At 51.5% G+C, this 14,065-nt stretch overlaps 8 protein-coding genes across 8 annotated transcripts; 5 read left to right on the top strand and 3 right to left on the bottom strand.

The window, feature by feature from the left end:
- Nucleotides 1–21: 21 nt before the first annotated feature.
- On the bottom strand, nt 22–1,416 carry RHO25_011857 (uncharacterized protein; the record flags this gene model as incomplete). Its single annotated transcript, XM_023603272.1, has 6 exons — nt 22–469; nt 517–584; nt 639–781; nt 829–1,012; nt 1,070–1,201; nt 1,261–1,416. The coding sequence occupies 6 exons, from the start codon at nt 1,414–1,416 to the stop codon at nt 22–24; spliced, it is 1,131 nt and encodes a 376-aa protein (XP_023454492.1).
- Nucleotides 1,417–2,453: 1,037 nt separating this feature from the next.
- On the top strand, nt 2,454–3,367 carry RHO25_011856 (uncharacterized protein; the record flags this gene model as incomplete). Its single annotated transcript, XM_023603271.1, has 3 exons — nt 2,454–2,706; nt 2,762–2,997; nt 3,059–3,367. 3 exons carry the CDS (start codon nt 2,454–2,456, stop codon nt 3,365–3,367), a joined length of 798 nt encoding a protein of 265 aa, XP_023454495.1.
- Nucleotides 3,368–3,446: 79 nt separating this feature from the next.
- On the bottom strand, nt 3,447–4,307 carry RHO25_011855 (uncharacterized protein; the record flags this gene model as incomplete). The annotated part of the gene is made up of 3 exons (XM_023603270.1): nt 3,447–3,658; nt 3,722–4,042; nt 4,097–4,307. 3 exons carry the CDS (start codon nt 4,305–4,307, stop codon nt 3,447–3,449), a joined length of 744 nt encoding a protein of 247 aa, XP_023454496.1.
- Nucleotides 4,308–5,168: 861 nt separating this feature from the next.
- On the top strand, nt 5,169–5,795 carry RHO25_011854 (uncharacterized protein; the record flags this gene model as incomplete). Its single annotated transcript, XM_023603269.2, has 5 exons — nt 5,169–5,238; nt 5,298–5,465; nt 5,513–5,584; nt 5,634–5,720; nt 5,770–5,795. 5 exons carry the CDS (start codon nt 5,169–5,171, stop codon nt 5,793–5,795), a joined length of 423 nt encoding a protein of 140 aa, XP_023454493.1.
- A 512-nt stretch (nt 5,796–6,307) lies between these two features.
- On the top strand, nt 6,308–7,622 carry RHO25_011853 (uncharacterized protein; the record flags this gene model as incomplete). The annotated part of the gene is made up of 2 exons (XM_023603268.1): nt 6,308–7,141; nt 7,191–7,622. 2 exons carry the CDS (start codon nt 6,308–6,310, stop codon nt 7,620–7,622), a joined length of 1,266 nt encoding a protein of 421 aa, XP_023454494.1.
- Nucleotides 7,623–8,531: 909 nt separating this feature from the next.
- On the top strand, nt 8,532–9,911 carry RHO25_011852 (uncharacterized protein; the record flags this gene model as incomplete). Its single annotated transcript, XM_023603267.2, has 4 exons — nt 8,532–8,684; nt 8,740–8,778; nt 8,854–8,922; nt 8,976–9,911. 4 exons carry the CDS (start codon nt 8,532–8,534, stop codon nt 9,909–9,911), a joined length of 1,197 nt encoding a protein of 398 aa, XP_023454499.2.
- Nucleotides 9,912–10,123: 212 nt separating this feature from the next.
- On the bottom strand, nt 10,124–12,505 carry RHO25_011851 (uncharacterized protein; the record flags this gene model as incomplete). The annotated part of the gene is made up of 3 exons (XM_023603266.2): nt 10,124–10,791; nt 10,853–12,056; nt 12,122–12,505. 3 exons carry the CDS (start codon nt 12,503–12,505, stop codon nt 10,124–10,126), a joined length of 2,256 nt encoding a protein of 751 aa, XP_023454500.1.
- A 303-nt stretch (nt 12,506–12,808) lies between these two features.
- RHO25_011850 (uncharacterized protein) lies at nt 12,809–13,656 on the top strand (the record flags this gene model as incomplete). The annotated part of the gene is made up of 3 exons (XM_023603265.2): nt 12,809–13,048; nt 13,104–13,286; nt 13,348–13,656. 3 exons carry the CDS (start codon nt 12,809–12,811, stop codon nt 13,654–13,656), a joined length of 732 nt encoding a protein of 243 aa, XP_023454497.1.
- Between the last annotated feature and the right edge of the window lie 409 nt (nt 13,657–14,065).

Genomic DNA, 14,065 nt, shown 5'->3' with positions numbered 1-14,065 from the left:
TCCTTTCAGACCGACATACTGCTAATCTAGGTCTAATGTCCCTCTCCGGCTAGCTTGCAACCATTCAGGGACTGCTGGCATACCTTTCTCTTCATCCTTTGACACCACTTCAACCTTTGTCGAAACACTAATTCTGTGATCATCCTTCTCGTCTTTAGAATTTTCTGAAAACAACGAGGACCTGCTCGACGCCCTTGACGCCACGCTGGTCGCCGCTGATACCATCGATTTGAGCTTTCGAAGAACCGGTGCGGACGCTTCGTCGAACACCCTCCCGCATGCGACCAGGCATACCACGAGGAAACCAACTCCGATTTCGACGTACGTCCAGAACAGTATGAGGGATATTGTACCTTCATTGTCGGTGGTTTCGAAGGTTGTGCCGAGCAGAGTTATCGTTGGGCTCATGAGGCCATTTTCGACGACTTGACAGACGATGATCATGCGCAGCAATCCAGCGATTACCGTACTTTGTACACATTAGCTCCGAGCCAGCACAACTCTGGGACTACTTACAAGAGACCGAGGGCAAAGACAAGTGAGGCCTGGACCTTCCGTCTTGCTGTCATTTGCAGGCTGTTGATCTGTTTCATGGTCAGCACGATGGTATTGATCCTGCGAGCGCGAAGAATGCTCACCATAACAAGAGGAATGGCGAAGATCGCCAAGTCGATGACCCAGTTCGTGATCGCGCAGGATGTCAACAACGCAAAGGTATCCATGCAGTAGGTCCTCAGCGCGTAGACTGTGTCCCAGGCAGCCCAGAAGTTCAAGCCACACACTAGAATTGTAAGCAACAAGAAGCCTGGAGAATGGAGCAAGACATACTGAAAATTTCCAGGAATACATATGCCACCATCCACACTGTCACTACTCCAATCATGAGCCAGTTCACGTAGTCAAATTTCGTTTGAGCTCCACGTCCTCGGAATATTCTTCGGGAAAAGAAGAGGAAGGTCAACTTGGTGAAGCCGATGACGAGGACATGGCCAATCCAGTATGCGTATTCGAGCTGTGCAAGGCGAATGAGCGATGAAATTCAACACAGAAACGCACGAGTCCGACCAACCTTTTCGAGCATAAGCTGACGCTCTGGCTTCCCGAACATGAGTTCTTCGAATGTCCTGTATGGCGCATGGCCTCCGACGAATCCCATCTGCGCAGCGATGACCATGCCCACTCCTGCGGCGACCATAAGGATCTTGACACTGCGATCAGCTTCGTTGACTGAGAATGGAGCCCTCTTTGCGCTTGACTCACCGCAGCTGGGACGATGAGAACATCATCAATGTCTAACGATCTCGTATACTTGACTCGCCCATAGATTCGTATCCCAAGAGCGATGAGACCAAGCACGGGAAAGATGATGCCAATAGCCGTGACCGAGGCGAAATTAACATAATGATAACTTCCCATGTTGATCAAATGAGAGACAGCTCATCAGCAACGACTTGGAATACCGAACCCTGTTGGTAAATTGTTGGGTTCCTCAAGAGCTGAGGATTCGTCTGCCTGAGGGTGGACACGAGCGCAAATACGCGCAGCAGCTACGGCTGATGATAATACTGTGACCAGACTAACAACACTCGCAGGAGCACAAACCCGGCACACGCATCTGGTTTGAGCTCTCCGGCACGCGAACAGCACATGAGCATTGCGTGGCAAAAAACCAAGGTACTACATGCGGCGGAAAGCTGAGTAAACCATCCACTCGAAAGCATCGCTAGTCGAAATACTACCTTCTGTGCAGCAATAGTTTGTGGTACGTATTCGCAGCGTAACCGTACTATTCTTATGATCTGCGACCAATGGTACAGATTCGCAGGCCCGGCGACCGAAGCTGACGATCACCTTTGGTAGAGCAGACAAAGTGGAAAAGATCTGCGCAGAAACGTCCCGCATTTCCAACTTTCCGATATGAAAGGCGCCTCGGGTTATTGCCCGATAAGCAGGCGGGTAAAGCAGAAAGAGATCTACGGTTATACACACAGAGTACACGCCACATGTGCGAGTGACACAGGCTGTGATTCGTTTCGGTAGTCGAGAAATATGCATACTTGTGCTTAGCTTTGCATAGCGTAGATCTTCGGATCCTTGGTGGCTTGAGGGGTCCTTGGAAGGAGCCAGGCTTGGTTGTCACTGGAGGAATGAAGGTGGAGCAATGCCCGAAGGATCACAGGTAAGAAGAGGTCTGCCGGCTGCAATATACCACAAGGTTGTACAAGTTGGCGTGCGTCATGCGGAGGGACTGTCAGACGGCCCCCACGGCATTCAGCTCGTGTGCGCAGCTGGACTCTGTGCGAGCTAGTAGGATCGGGTGCCCGTTCGCGTGCGACATCCTCGAACGAGTGTGAGCTGGTCGTGAGAAAGAATGTCGAGAGTGACTGCAACAAACGCGTTGGGCTGCTCACGTTCTAGCAAGAGAGACGGACTTCGTTTTGGCAGGCACCGCCATGGCGTTCAATGAATATGACGAAGAGAAGCCTTTCCTGAGAACGACCGAAGATGGTACCTTACCCAGCAATGAAACGATCAAGAAGAAACCATCATGGACAAGAATCCACTACCTCCTCTTCGTTCTTCATGCGGCATTTCTCGCCGCCAATGTTGGCTTCATGGTATTCAACATGTCAGCAAACCACACATACTCGACAAGCTCGTCAAAAGGAATCTCGAAACGACCAGATGATGTCCAAGAAATTTATTGTGAGTACAATTGGACGACCGATTCGACAGAAAACTAAACCAGACTCTCCTACAGCTCCTGCTCGCAATGTCATAGAGCATGAAATCCGCATCCCAAACGTCGAACCCAAAGGCCCATTCGTCGGCCTACCACGCCCCGAGCTCGATGAAGCCTGGTCAGATCTTCTAAGACCAGCCATGCTCGATATGCCTCCGGCCGAAATGAAGAAGATGAACAAGTCATCAGTAGCAGTGAAAGGCACAGGAGGTTACGTAGGATACTATGCAGTATTCCATCAATTACACTGTCTGGTGAGTAGAACGACAGAGGAATCTCAATGGCAGACGAGCGACTAATGGTAATCAATCGCAGAAACGACTATATCAATGGACACACAAAGAATCGTATCAAGATGTGATCGATGATGGACGGCTGACGGCCGAGCACTACGATCATTGCATTGAAGTCATTCGGTCGGCGTTGATGTGTCAACCAGATTTGACTGTCCATACAGTGCACTTCGACTCGCAAGCTCCACATGGGCTCAAAGGCTACAGTCATCATGAAAGGAAGTGTATCAAGTGGGAGCCATTCAAGGAGTGGGTGGATAAGAAAGCAATACCCGCGCCGTTGCAAGACCACGTACTGGATGAAGCTGAGGAGGGGAGTTTCGGTCCGTAGCAGACAGGTCTCCAAATCTAGTCAACTTCTCTTGGGCATAAGAATCGATGGTTCAGTAATTGGCTCATGGCATTCGAGACTAGTGTTCCGAGTTATGAACCAACACAGTCGTACTGGTACTCCTCGCTTGCATCCACTCCTGCATCTTATCCCAACTCACACATTTCTGTTCCCCAGGTGCCCTATGCTTAATCACATCCTTGCCATCTTCTCCTGGCGTCCAAACGAGCGTGTATAACGAAGTATCCATATGGCACATCACACTCTGACGAAGGAAATTAAGGCAATGATCTGGAACAAAATCCAATGTCAGCTCGAAAATAATGTTCTAGTCATTCGAAATTCAGGTCTTACCGGCATGATGTTGCAAATACTTATAATGCCCGCTCCCAACTTCGACATCAGGATAGAAGTAATCAAAGTACATGAATTGCTTGATCCTCTTCACGCAGTGGATGTTATGCGCCACGCCTAATCCGGCTGCGAAACCTCCGTCTTTGAGAGGTACGGAGTCTTCGCCAAGGATATCGAGTTCTTCTTGGGAGACGCGAATGAGAGTTCCTTCGAGGAGATTGTGCATGGCTTCTTCCCAGGCGGGCGTGGGGTCGCCAACCATGATTTTCTCGTTCCCGGTCATGTTTCGATATTCGTATGAAATGGCTTCATTGGCTGGTGCTGTATTGATTTAGGATTGATTTTGGACGAATCGGTTTTCTGGTCATTGCTTACAGTATGGCTCAGGGATCGTCGTGTCTTGCTGCTTGAAGGCTAGCAAGAATACTAGAAAAAGAGATACGGCGAACAAGACGATGTTGAGGATTGTAGATAGCCATAGCCACATTCGTGGAGGTTGTCTGTAGTTTCGCCGTTGAACATATTGCTGCCACTCGCTGTCTTCCAGCTTCTGCTCTAGAAACGGCCGCTCTTCTTCGCGTTCCATGTTCAGTGCTGGTGCTGGTGCTGAAGCGACTGCTCTGGTCAGTATCGACGCATGTCAGGAAATGTCTCGCGGGCCTGCAGAATGTCACAGCTTCACGTCAGGCCTCCAGCCATGATGGATCAGCTACCTTCACGCCACGCTGCAGGTGCATTCCGCTGGCGTAATCCTGCTGTCAGCCACATGAGCTTGTTCGTACATGCAAAGCAATTGGAAGGATTTGTGTGCCGTGCAGGGTACGTCTTCAGCTCTCGCAGAGCGAATAGCTTTAGTGCTGTGATAGACATACTCGCTTGGCATGAAACTGCCCGGGTCTAGCGCGTTGCAGGAATGATCTGCAGTGAATGATCATCAGCATGTGGGGTTTTCGGTGATCGGGTCATTCGATGATTCTTTGTGCACCACCTCGTGTGCAAGTGCTACACCGGAATTGGCAGCTGTTCATGGCTCGCTGATACACATGCAGTGATCAACCACACTGGCTTCACGAATTCTGAGACGGCTCCCCAGTGCTCCGCGTCTCAATCCGTGAGTCCCGATAGTTGCCTCTCTTTTCCGGCCAACGAAGCAACTAAAGCATGTGATGCGAGTTTGAGGCCGGCTCATACCCTACTACGGACTCACGTACGCCAGTTGCTCGACCCTTTATTAGATACGCGTCAGTTGCCTTGTCAGGCAACGGGTCCGCGAGCTTGCTGCTGTTGTGTCACAATCGATGCAACTTTGAGCAAGGTTTCGTAGCAAGCATTCGTGGCGGTATAGATGTGTGGTCTCGGCGTGTTTTCATATCTTGATCTTTCCCTTTCCATGAGTCGTCGACTTCTTGCACCATCAACCAGAACAAATCCACCGAAGCTAGTAGCCATGAAGTCGTTCATCGTCGCCTTGGCATACATTGCATTGGCATTTGCCGCACCTGTAATCATTGAGCCTCGTAAGCCTGGTTGTCAAATCAGTTCCATGCGCGCTTTGCACTAACGAGTTGAGTTGCAGAAGGTCAAGCGTCGTCGCCGAATGCTGTCTCAAGTCGAGATGAGGCTGTCAAGTCCAGCTTCGATATTGCACACAGGAACAGACAAGCTCGGTCAATAGCAGTGAATAGAAGGGAAGATGATGCGCTCGCTGGCATAGTCTCAGCTCGAGACGGTACAACTGAATTCGGTGAGTGTAGATGCACATGTTGGTGAGTTCGATACTGACTTTCCCAGACGCGGATGCCTTCTACAAGGACAGGCGAAACGATGCAGCACTCGAAGCGCGGGATGGCACGACTGAATTTGGTGAGTGCATAAAACATGACTGATTGAGCGCGATTCTGATATCCCGCAGACGCAGATGCCTGGTACAAGGGCAGGCGAGACGACGACGCACTCGCTGGTATTGTAGTCACGGCTCGGGATGGCACGACTGAATTCGGTGAGTTAGTAGGGCATGTCCCGATGAATGCGATTCTGATCTTCCACAGATGCAGATGCCTTCTACAAGGAGTGATCTTTTCTTCACGCTATGAGTGTTCCATCCATGCCCTCATCTGTAGGATAGGTGTGCGACCCACGCTCGCAAGGATAGAGCAGGTTGTATTGAGGGTCGAAGTGGTGGCTTGGTGGGGCAATTGGACCCTCGTTCGGTAATGTCGATCAATGTCAGCTGCTTTCAGGTCTTCATTGTTCCGGCCGGACACACTGCACTGCGCGATTTGTGAACCGAGCACGTGGATCACACTCTGCTCGCAGCTGCCCGTGCGCCGCTGCGGGTGCATGGTGGCATTGTCGCTGCTGATCTGACCAGGCACCGAGCTGAGGAGGAAGCTGCTCTGCAGGTCCGCGTGTGACGTGACTTGCGCGGCCGTTGGCACGTCTTCCACACCAAATCAGTTATCGCGACATGTGAAGTGAGAATTGTCCTCACCTGCCAACACTCGTTCTCGTTCGGTGCACAAACTCTCGTGGATGTGAGACGTCCGTCAGCATTCTCAGCTTGCAACCAACACCACCTTTGCAAACATGGCTCAGTCTAAAGTCCGGATTGCCATCTCAGGTGGAGGCATGGCAGGCGCCACGCTGATGCACGCTCTGATCAAACACGACCATCTTGACGTCCACATATTCGAGTCTGCCACCGAGTTTCGTGAAGCTGGAATGGCTGTTGGCATGACCCGCAATGCCTTCCAAGCGTTAGAACTCATCGGCCCTTCGGCAAGAGAAGCACTCGAACGGGCAGGTTCTGTGCCGCATTATGGCGCCAGATTGATGCTGGCGCTGGGACCTGGGGCAGGAACGATGATCGACGAAATCGATGCGAGGAAAGAAGGCAAGAGATTGACCAGTATCGTGCATCGCGCTGCATTGCTGAAAGAACTCCTGGCAAGCGTTCCGAGCGAACGAATGCATGCATCCAAGAAGCTGAAGACAGTCGATCGTAGCGGCGATGGACCTCTCGTGCTGCATTTTGGAGATGGCTCCACACATGAGACCGACATCCTCATCGGTGCAGATGGCATTCACAGCTTTGTCAGGAAGATTGTTCTCGGCGAGTCTGATCCAGCAGCAGTGCCTGTGTCTGCCGACATGATGGCAATACCCACGCTGCAGCCGTACGAGAAATTGAAACCTATCCTTGGCGCTGACTACGTGGACACCAAAGACCCTCGGGAGTGGGGTTGGGTTGGCAAGGGGACCTTTATGATGCACAATGTGCTCAATGAAGGCGAACTGATCCAGTTCATTGCGACAGTGAAGATCGACACCGGCGATGCCTGGATGAAGGAAGTAGACGCTCAAGAGTTCAAGGGCTATTTCGAGGGCTGGCCGTCCCATCTACGGAATGCCCTATCAGCTGTTAGTTGGCCTTCTGATGTTGGTCGAAACCATGCTAACTTTGCAACAGGTGATTGGTGACCAGAAAACAGTGCAGTGCTGGTGCACGTGGGAACACGCCCATGCACGAACATACGCGGATGGTCCGATAGCCGTGATGGGTGATGCAGCACATGCAACTACTCCGTGGCAGTCGTCGGGAGGCGGCATGTCCATGGAAGACGCTCTCGTGCTCTCGTCGCTGTTGGGTCGGATAACCACGCCGAAGCAGGCATCAGTAGCACTGCAGGTGTACGATGAAGCACGCCGGCCCCGCACACAGAAGATTGTTGACTCCAGTCGGGAGACGGGTCTGATATTCACGGGAAACGATCCGGAATACACAATGGATCATGCCGGTCTCAAGGGCAGATTGCCACAGCGGTGGGATTTCATCCTGGACTTTGACAACGGCAAAGCACGCGACGAAGCTGTGCGGGAATTGGAGGCGAGGCTGCGGTAACCCTCAAGAATGGCTGCGTGTGTCGTCTGCATCCTGCCCTGCCGATGCATCGTTTTGTAGAAATAGAGGCGATGAACGCGTGTTGAAGACAAGGCACCGCTCCCCAAGCGAGACTAATTCTCTTGGCGTGTCGCTAGCGCGTATGGCTCCTTCTTCACAGAAAGGCACGAAGTTCTTCCTGATCACCTCAGGCCCGATTACAGAATTCCACCCTTGGCGCTCATCGTCTGGATTACTGAGTCCTCGGGAGCAGGGCGAGATTGAGAGGTCTTGATCGGATCGACAGTCGAGTGGACATATCCTCGGATGCGTTGACACTCCATCAATGGAAGAGACATGTTGACTTTGGCCTGGATCTCACGAACGTCCGCATCCGATCGTCTGGATGCGTTGGTTACCCGCTAGATAACCACTCGAAACTGCGGAGACGTCGGACCTCCATAAAGTTCAGTGATCCCAGCAGAGCTTCCTCCCGCTTGAGCAAGGCTTGTTGCCCGTCGCAGACTTGCACGAGAGTTCCACATGGAGATTGCCTTCTCGAACGACGCTGTGTGAATCCGACCCCGGGCACAGGCTGTTCTGCGATACTGCGCGGTCATTATATGGTCGAGAATCCAGTATGCCCAGGATCATAGGCAAGCACGCTCTCGATACTATGCGACGAAATTAAGCTCAGATACTTAAAAAAGCTGGCTCAGGATGCTTGTGCCGACAAAGGAGACAAGGTCATGGAGAATACTGCAGCGGCCTTCCTGGAGAACAGCTTACCGGATGATGGCGGCGGACAATGTCTCCGCCCGACATCACCTCCCAACCACCTGCATTGATGTGCAGCATGAGGCCGGAAACATATGCTCGACACCGGTGATCGCATAGACGCATAGCTGGTCGCGGCACACGACTGAGACGATGCTGTATGGAAGTGCAAGCAAACCCGCGATTGTGGCCTGGACCGTGGTCATGACATCTCTGGCCACGGTCGCGGTAGTTCTCCGCCTTTACGCTCGATTTATCGTCTCGAGAACTGCTGGCCGAGACGATGCCTGCATATTTGGATCAGTGGTGAGCAGTCGTTATTGTTCGAACGTGCCCAAGCAGCGTCGCTGACTCGGAAAAGTCCTTTGCGTGGGCTACGACAGCGACTATGATCGCACAGGTAATGCTTTACCCCTCTCATAAACCAATTCGACACAGCTCTCAGCGAAGAATACGGACCTGACTTGGGAAGTAGGTGAAGACCGGCCTCGGCAGCCACGAATGGACACTAGGACCTCACGAGGCCATGTTGAACCTCAGAGCGGTCAGTGATGCCCAAAGACAGCCCGACCATAGCACTGACAATGCGGACTGCAGTACTGGCTGATGATCATCGTATACAACTGCTCGCTATTCTGCACCAAGTTTTCGATCATGTTCCAGTACCTTCGCATGTTTCCGCAAAGGGGTATCCGCATCGCCACATACACACTCATGGCAATTGTCTCATGCTATGCGATATGGAGAATCATATCAGCTATACTCACCTGCACTCCGCCGGCAGCATTCTGGGACCACTCTATCAAGCACAAAACATGTCAAGACAGACTGGCACTTTCACTTGCGAGTACGTCACTCAACATGATCACCGACATCTTGATCACTGTACTGCCATTGCCATTCCTCAACAAGCTTCAATTGCCTCGGCGCCAGAAGTGGGCCCTGGTCGGAGTCTTTGCGATCGGAGGACTGGTCGTTATTGTGTCTATCTTACGACTGCCATCTCTGTACCACTTGATGTCGTCCAAAGATATCACTTACGAGAATGCTATGGCATGCATCTGGTCATCTATTGAGATGAATACCGGCATCATCTGCTCATGCCTCCCGACCCTCCGCTGTCTCTTCCCTACATGGCTCAAAGGCGCATCGAAATACGGCACGCACTCCAGTTCTGGCCCTTCATTCGTCAAACCCGACGCACCAAACACGTCAGACGGCTGGACGCCCGAAAGTACACATTCGCGGTCGAAGAGTCGCTGTTACACGCATGTTACGAGCCAAAGCGCCAGTTTCAAAACCCATAAAGCAAAGAGGTCCTGGACAGGCCGGCAGGATATGCTACTGGAGAGCTCAGAAGATATTGAGCTGGGGCCGCGCTTGAACAAGTCGAGTTCGGAGGAGCGGCAGGTGAGTGATGGGCATATCCATGTGCAGACGGATATCGAGCAGGAAAGTGTGCTACGAATTGACGACGAGAGTCCTGTGCTGGTTGCGAAAGAGCAGATTACGCAGAATAGAGGTATGGTGTAACATGGTGCTGGTTCCAACCAAAATTTGCTTAGCATTCACTACTGTCTACTTCCGTTGTTCTATCCTTGAATATGCCATTGGAGCAATGCGAGCAAATGCGAGACAATGTATGTGCATTCTGGGTATATCTGTAAAAGTGGTATCATGTCTCACAACTCTCTCACGCCCGCGACCACGCCATCAAGCACAGCGCCGACAAAGAACACGCTGTCCTACAGCTCGTCCTTCTCTGCGCTGCCACCTTTCCCCTTCGCATCTTCCTCCGTCGTCTCCGTAGTTTTCTCTCCCGTCTTCTCCATCCCGCTCGCCTCACCATCCGTGTTCGTCCCCGCACCACCTTTCTTATCATCATCATCAATACTCTGCTTACTGGCCTCTTCACGGGTATTCGTCTCCTCTCCACCCTTCTTCTCATCGCCATCCTTCTCTTCTTCCCCACCAGGCGGAATTTCATCCTCCGGATGCAAACTCACAGCATCCGCCTCCCCCTTCTTGAGCGGCTTCGCATCGCCAACTCTCTCCTCACCCTCATAATCCGGACCAATCTTCACCTTCTCCGCATACTCCAGAATATTACTCACAATATTATCCTGAATAAAATGTCCTTTTCCTCCAGCAACTCGCAGTATCAAATCGTTCAACGAGCTTCTGCCCAAAATATCGACGTGATCTGCGGTGTTGGGTCCACCGCGAGGATTGAAACGATCGGGTTCGTGAGGCATTTCGTATGCGACGACAGGGATGTTGGCGGGGTTGTAGCGTTTGATTTTCCAGCCTTTGTTGCACATGTAGCCTGTGCTGAGGATGTTTACTGTTCCGTCGCCTTCACCCATTACGACGCCGTGGTCAACCAGGCCATCTGGGGTGGTGACTGTAGAGTCTGCGGGCATGAGAGTTAGTCGTAAGCATGTGGATGTGTGCAGGAGAAATTTCAACCTTACCGATCATGACAGCAGTATCATTGTTAGCATCTTGCTCTTCGCGGTAGTAGTAAGCTCTTTCGGTCGGCTTGCCGATACCATAGAAACAGAAGATCTTCATGTCCGGCGCGATGGGAAGGCGAATCTCAAGCGGGTTCATCCATTTGGCTGGCGTGTCCATGTTGGCTTCGACTTCATCCTTGGTGTGTGCAACACCACGACTGTAGCTGCTCTTAATCTGGTCTACATACCACTTTTCAGTATTCTTGAAGAGGTAGTCGATGGCTCCTGGGACAGACATGTTCCCTGGGGTCAAAGTATTGTTAATCTCTCTGAAGTTCAAGAACTTTCCATAAGTGGTAGTCTGGTTCCAAGCATCATCTGGCGCGCCGTTTTCGTCTCCCCAGACTGCTGTCCCGCCGATAGGAAGCATAGAGGAGATACCAGGCATGGCGCGGAAGATCTCGGCGCGTTCTATTCGCGACAGGAACTTCTCGAGGCCATAGACTGCAAAGGCATTCAGCTGAACAGTGTCTCTCATTTCGCCACTTAGCACGGCTGGTACATCCTTGAGGGCACCAAGCATGCAGCCAGAGATGTTGATCCACGACTCAATATGGTCGTTGACCCATGATGGTCCTCCGTTGCCGTATCCCTCTGCCTCTACCCAGCGGAAGAAGTAGAACAGTACCTGCGAGCCCATCGAATGAGACAGCATAACAGCCTTCTTGCCGGACACGTGCTTTGCGATCTCAATGTGATTCTTCAGGCGTGTAAAGTACTGATCTCGAATCTCATAATTGAGATAGCTCATGCGCCAGTCGTACGCAGCCGTGAAAGCATTCGTAGGGTCATATCCAATCGTCGCCAGATTCTCAAGGATCTTGTTCCATATCCAGTATCCTGTAATGAAGAAGTCGGCCGCATCGAAGCCTTGCGCCGCTCTTAGCTTGATGCCGGGCGGATCAAGACCAGTCTTCTTGTCCAGCATAACGTGCCTCTTCCAACTTGCCTTGTCCAGTATCAGCGCTCTCATCATACTCCACGAGCCCCATAGTCTCTTTCTGAAGTATTGTCTTGACGAGTCTTCTGTACCCCAGCTTTCCAAACCTGTCGATATCACACCAGGAACCATAATCACGGGATATTTCGCACGAATGCCCTCATTGCGAGCGTGGAGACCGATTGCGAAGGAGTCGTAATCAATAGCTTGTTTCTCTCGAGACTATATAAAATTACCTTTGTCAACTGATCAGCTCCGGGTCTCGACTTGTGGCAGAAATGGCTTACCTGAATGTCCTGCACATCCCGTATGAGCCCTGTAGGCAATACATCCATTAAGCTGTCCAAGTTCATATCCTCTAGCCCAGCCATCGACACCAACTGATCCAGGGCGCCATCTTTGCTCGCAAAGAAACCCGCTGCCGACAGCCCTCCCAGCAGTCCAAGGCCAAATACCCACGCGTTCCTCCTCTTCTTACCCTTGCTGCTCTTCACGGCCTTCTTCAACTCATCGAATTTCTCGTTCGTCAGCACACGATACGCGCCGGGTCGTTTCAAAGCTTCGTGAGGTGCTGGGGCCGGACTTGAGTCTCGCGACTCTGCAGGTGTGCTGTCGCTGCTTCCGCTGCCGCCAAAGATGCGTCTCCGCAGAGACGTCCACGATTCAGACATGGCAGCGTCTGGCGGAATCTGGCGGAAGAGGAACAAAGAGCGAAAGTTGGCCCACGCGACAACTTTGTGCCTGTCAGCCAAACTTTATTCAAACAAGTACGTCACATGCCCGCCTCAGTAGGCAACCGGGATTGTCCGTTCACCTTCACATGCAAGCAGCCGTTGAAGACTTTCACATGCCAGACAATCGAATCTCATATCGTGGATCTTGGCTTCTCTCAACACTCTTCACATGTCACACAAGCGGCCGAGACTCACATCCGATGCCCGCTTCAAGACCATCCCGACCGAAAACTCAATCTAATGAACAACTCCGCCGAGTCCGAGGCCGATACTGCCAAGACCGAAGCAACCAGCAGCAAGAAGAAGACGACCTCAGACTCAGATTCTGCTGACGAAATTCGCTACATCTGCTACGGCTCCGAGAAAGAATCACCATGGCTTCCCGCCATCAAACAGCTTATCTCCAAAGACCTTTCCGAGCCTTATAGTATTTACGTCTACCGCTACTTTCTCTACCAATGGGGGAAGTTATGCTTCTTAGTATAACCATCTCTGAACAACAGAAGAAGGAACCCTTTTCTGATGAATTTTCCAGGCACTTAATCCCCAAGATGAACTCATCGGAGTCATCGTCTGCAAACTCGAACCCCACCGCGGAGGACCTCTCCGCGGCTACATCGCAATGCTCGCCACGCGAGAAGACCAACGCGGAAAAGGCATAGCAAGTAAACTCGTTCGCATGGCATGCGAAGCTATGATTGAAGAGAATGCAGATGAAGTCAGTCACCTCTTCCCTCCCTCATCCAATTCTCCAGCTTCGCCAATCTAACAAGTCCAAGATCGCCCTCGAAACCGAAACCCACAACCTCCCCTCCCTAAAAATCTACGAAAAACTCGGCTTCATCAGATCGAAACGCCTTCACCGATACTATCTGAACGGCAACACGGCTTATAGGTTGATCTTATATTTGAAGGATGGGATTCCATATCAGCCGACTTTTCCGCCTATGGATTATGGGCCGAATTCTGCGGAGGGGGCGTTGTATGGAAGTGGAGAGGATCCGACGAAGGCTATGTTGGGGAGCGAGGATTTGATTGAGAGGCAGGCGGCGCAGATGAGGATTGAGGAGGGGGGTAGAGGTGGGTGATTTTGTGTTGTTGTGAGGTACTTGGGAGAATTGAGTGAGCTGATCAGAGGTCATGGTTGATTTTGGCGAACAGGCTTTGATGGTGAGATTGACTTTTGAGATCGAGAGGATTTCGACATACAAGTTGCAGCACGGCGTGAAAGCATTGCGGTGGTGGTTTTGGGGAAGCTATTACGATGATCGATACAAACTTTTGCAGCCCAAGATTCTGATCTCCTGGGCTATGTAATGCTGAAACAATGTGCTAACAATTCTTCTATCCTTTTTCCAGCACCTCGTCGAGCACTCGAAGCTGGCAACGAGGGAAACCCATAGAACTCCGTCATCGTGCAAAAGTCTCAGCTGCAACGAGACAGTAATTTGCAGACAAAAGTTTCTTTGCCGCCAGCATAGCAATGTCAGTTGAACA

The sequence above is a fragment of the Cercospora beticola genome, chromosome 8 (assembly GCF_033473495.1).
Source record: "Cercospora beticola chromosome 8, complete sequence".
NCBI classification, from domain to species: Eukaryota; Fungi; Ascomycota; class Dothideomycetes; order Mycosphaerellales; family Mycosphaerellaceae; genus Cercospora; species Cercospora beticola.
Note: the sequence above shows the minus strand (reverse complement) of the source record. Positions and strands in the feature narration are given on the sequence as shown.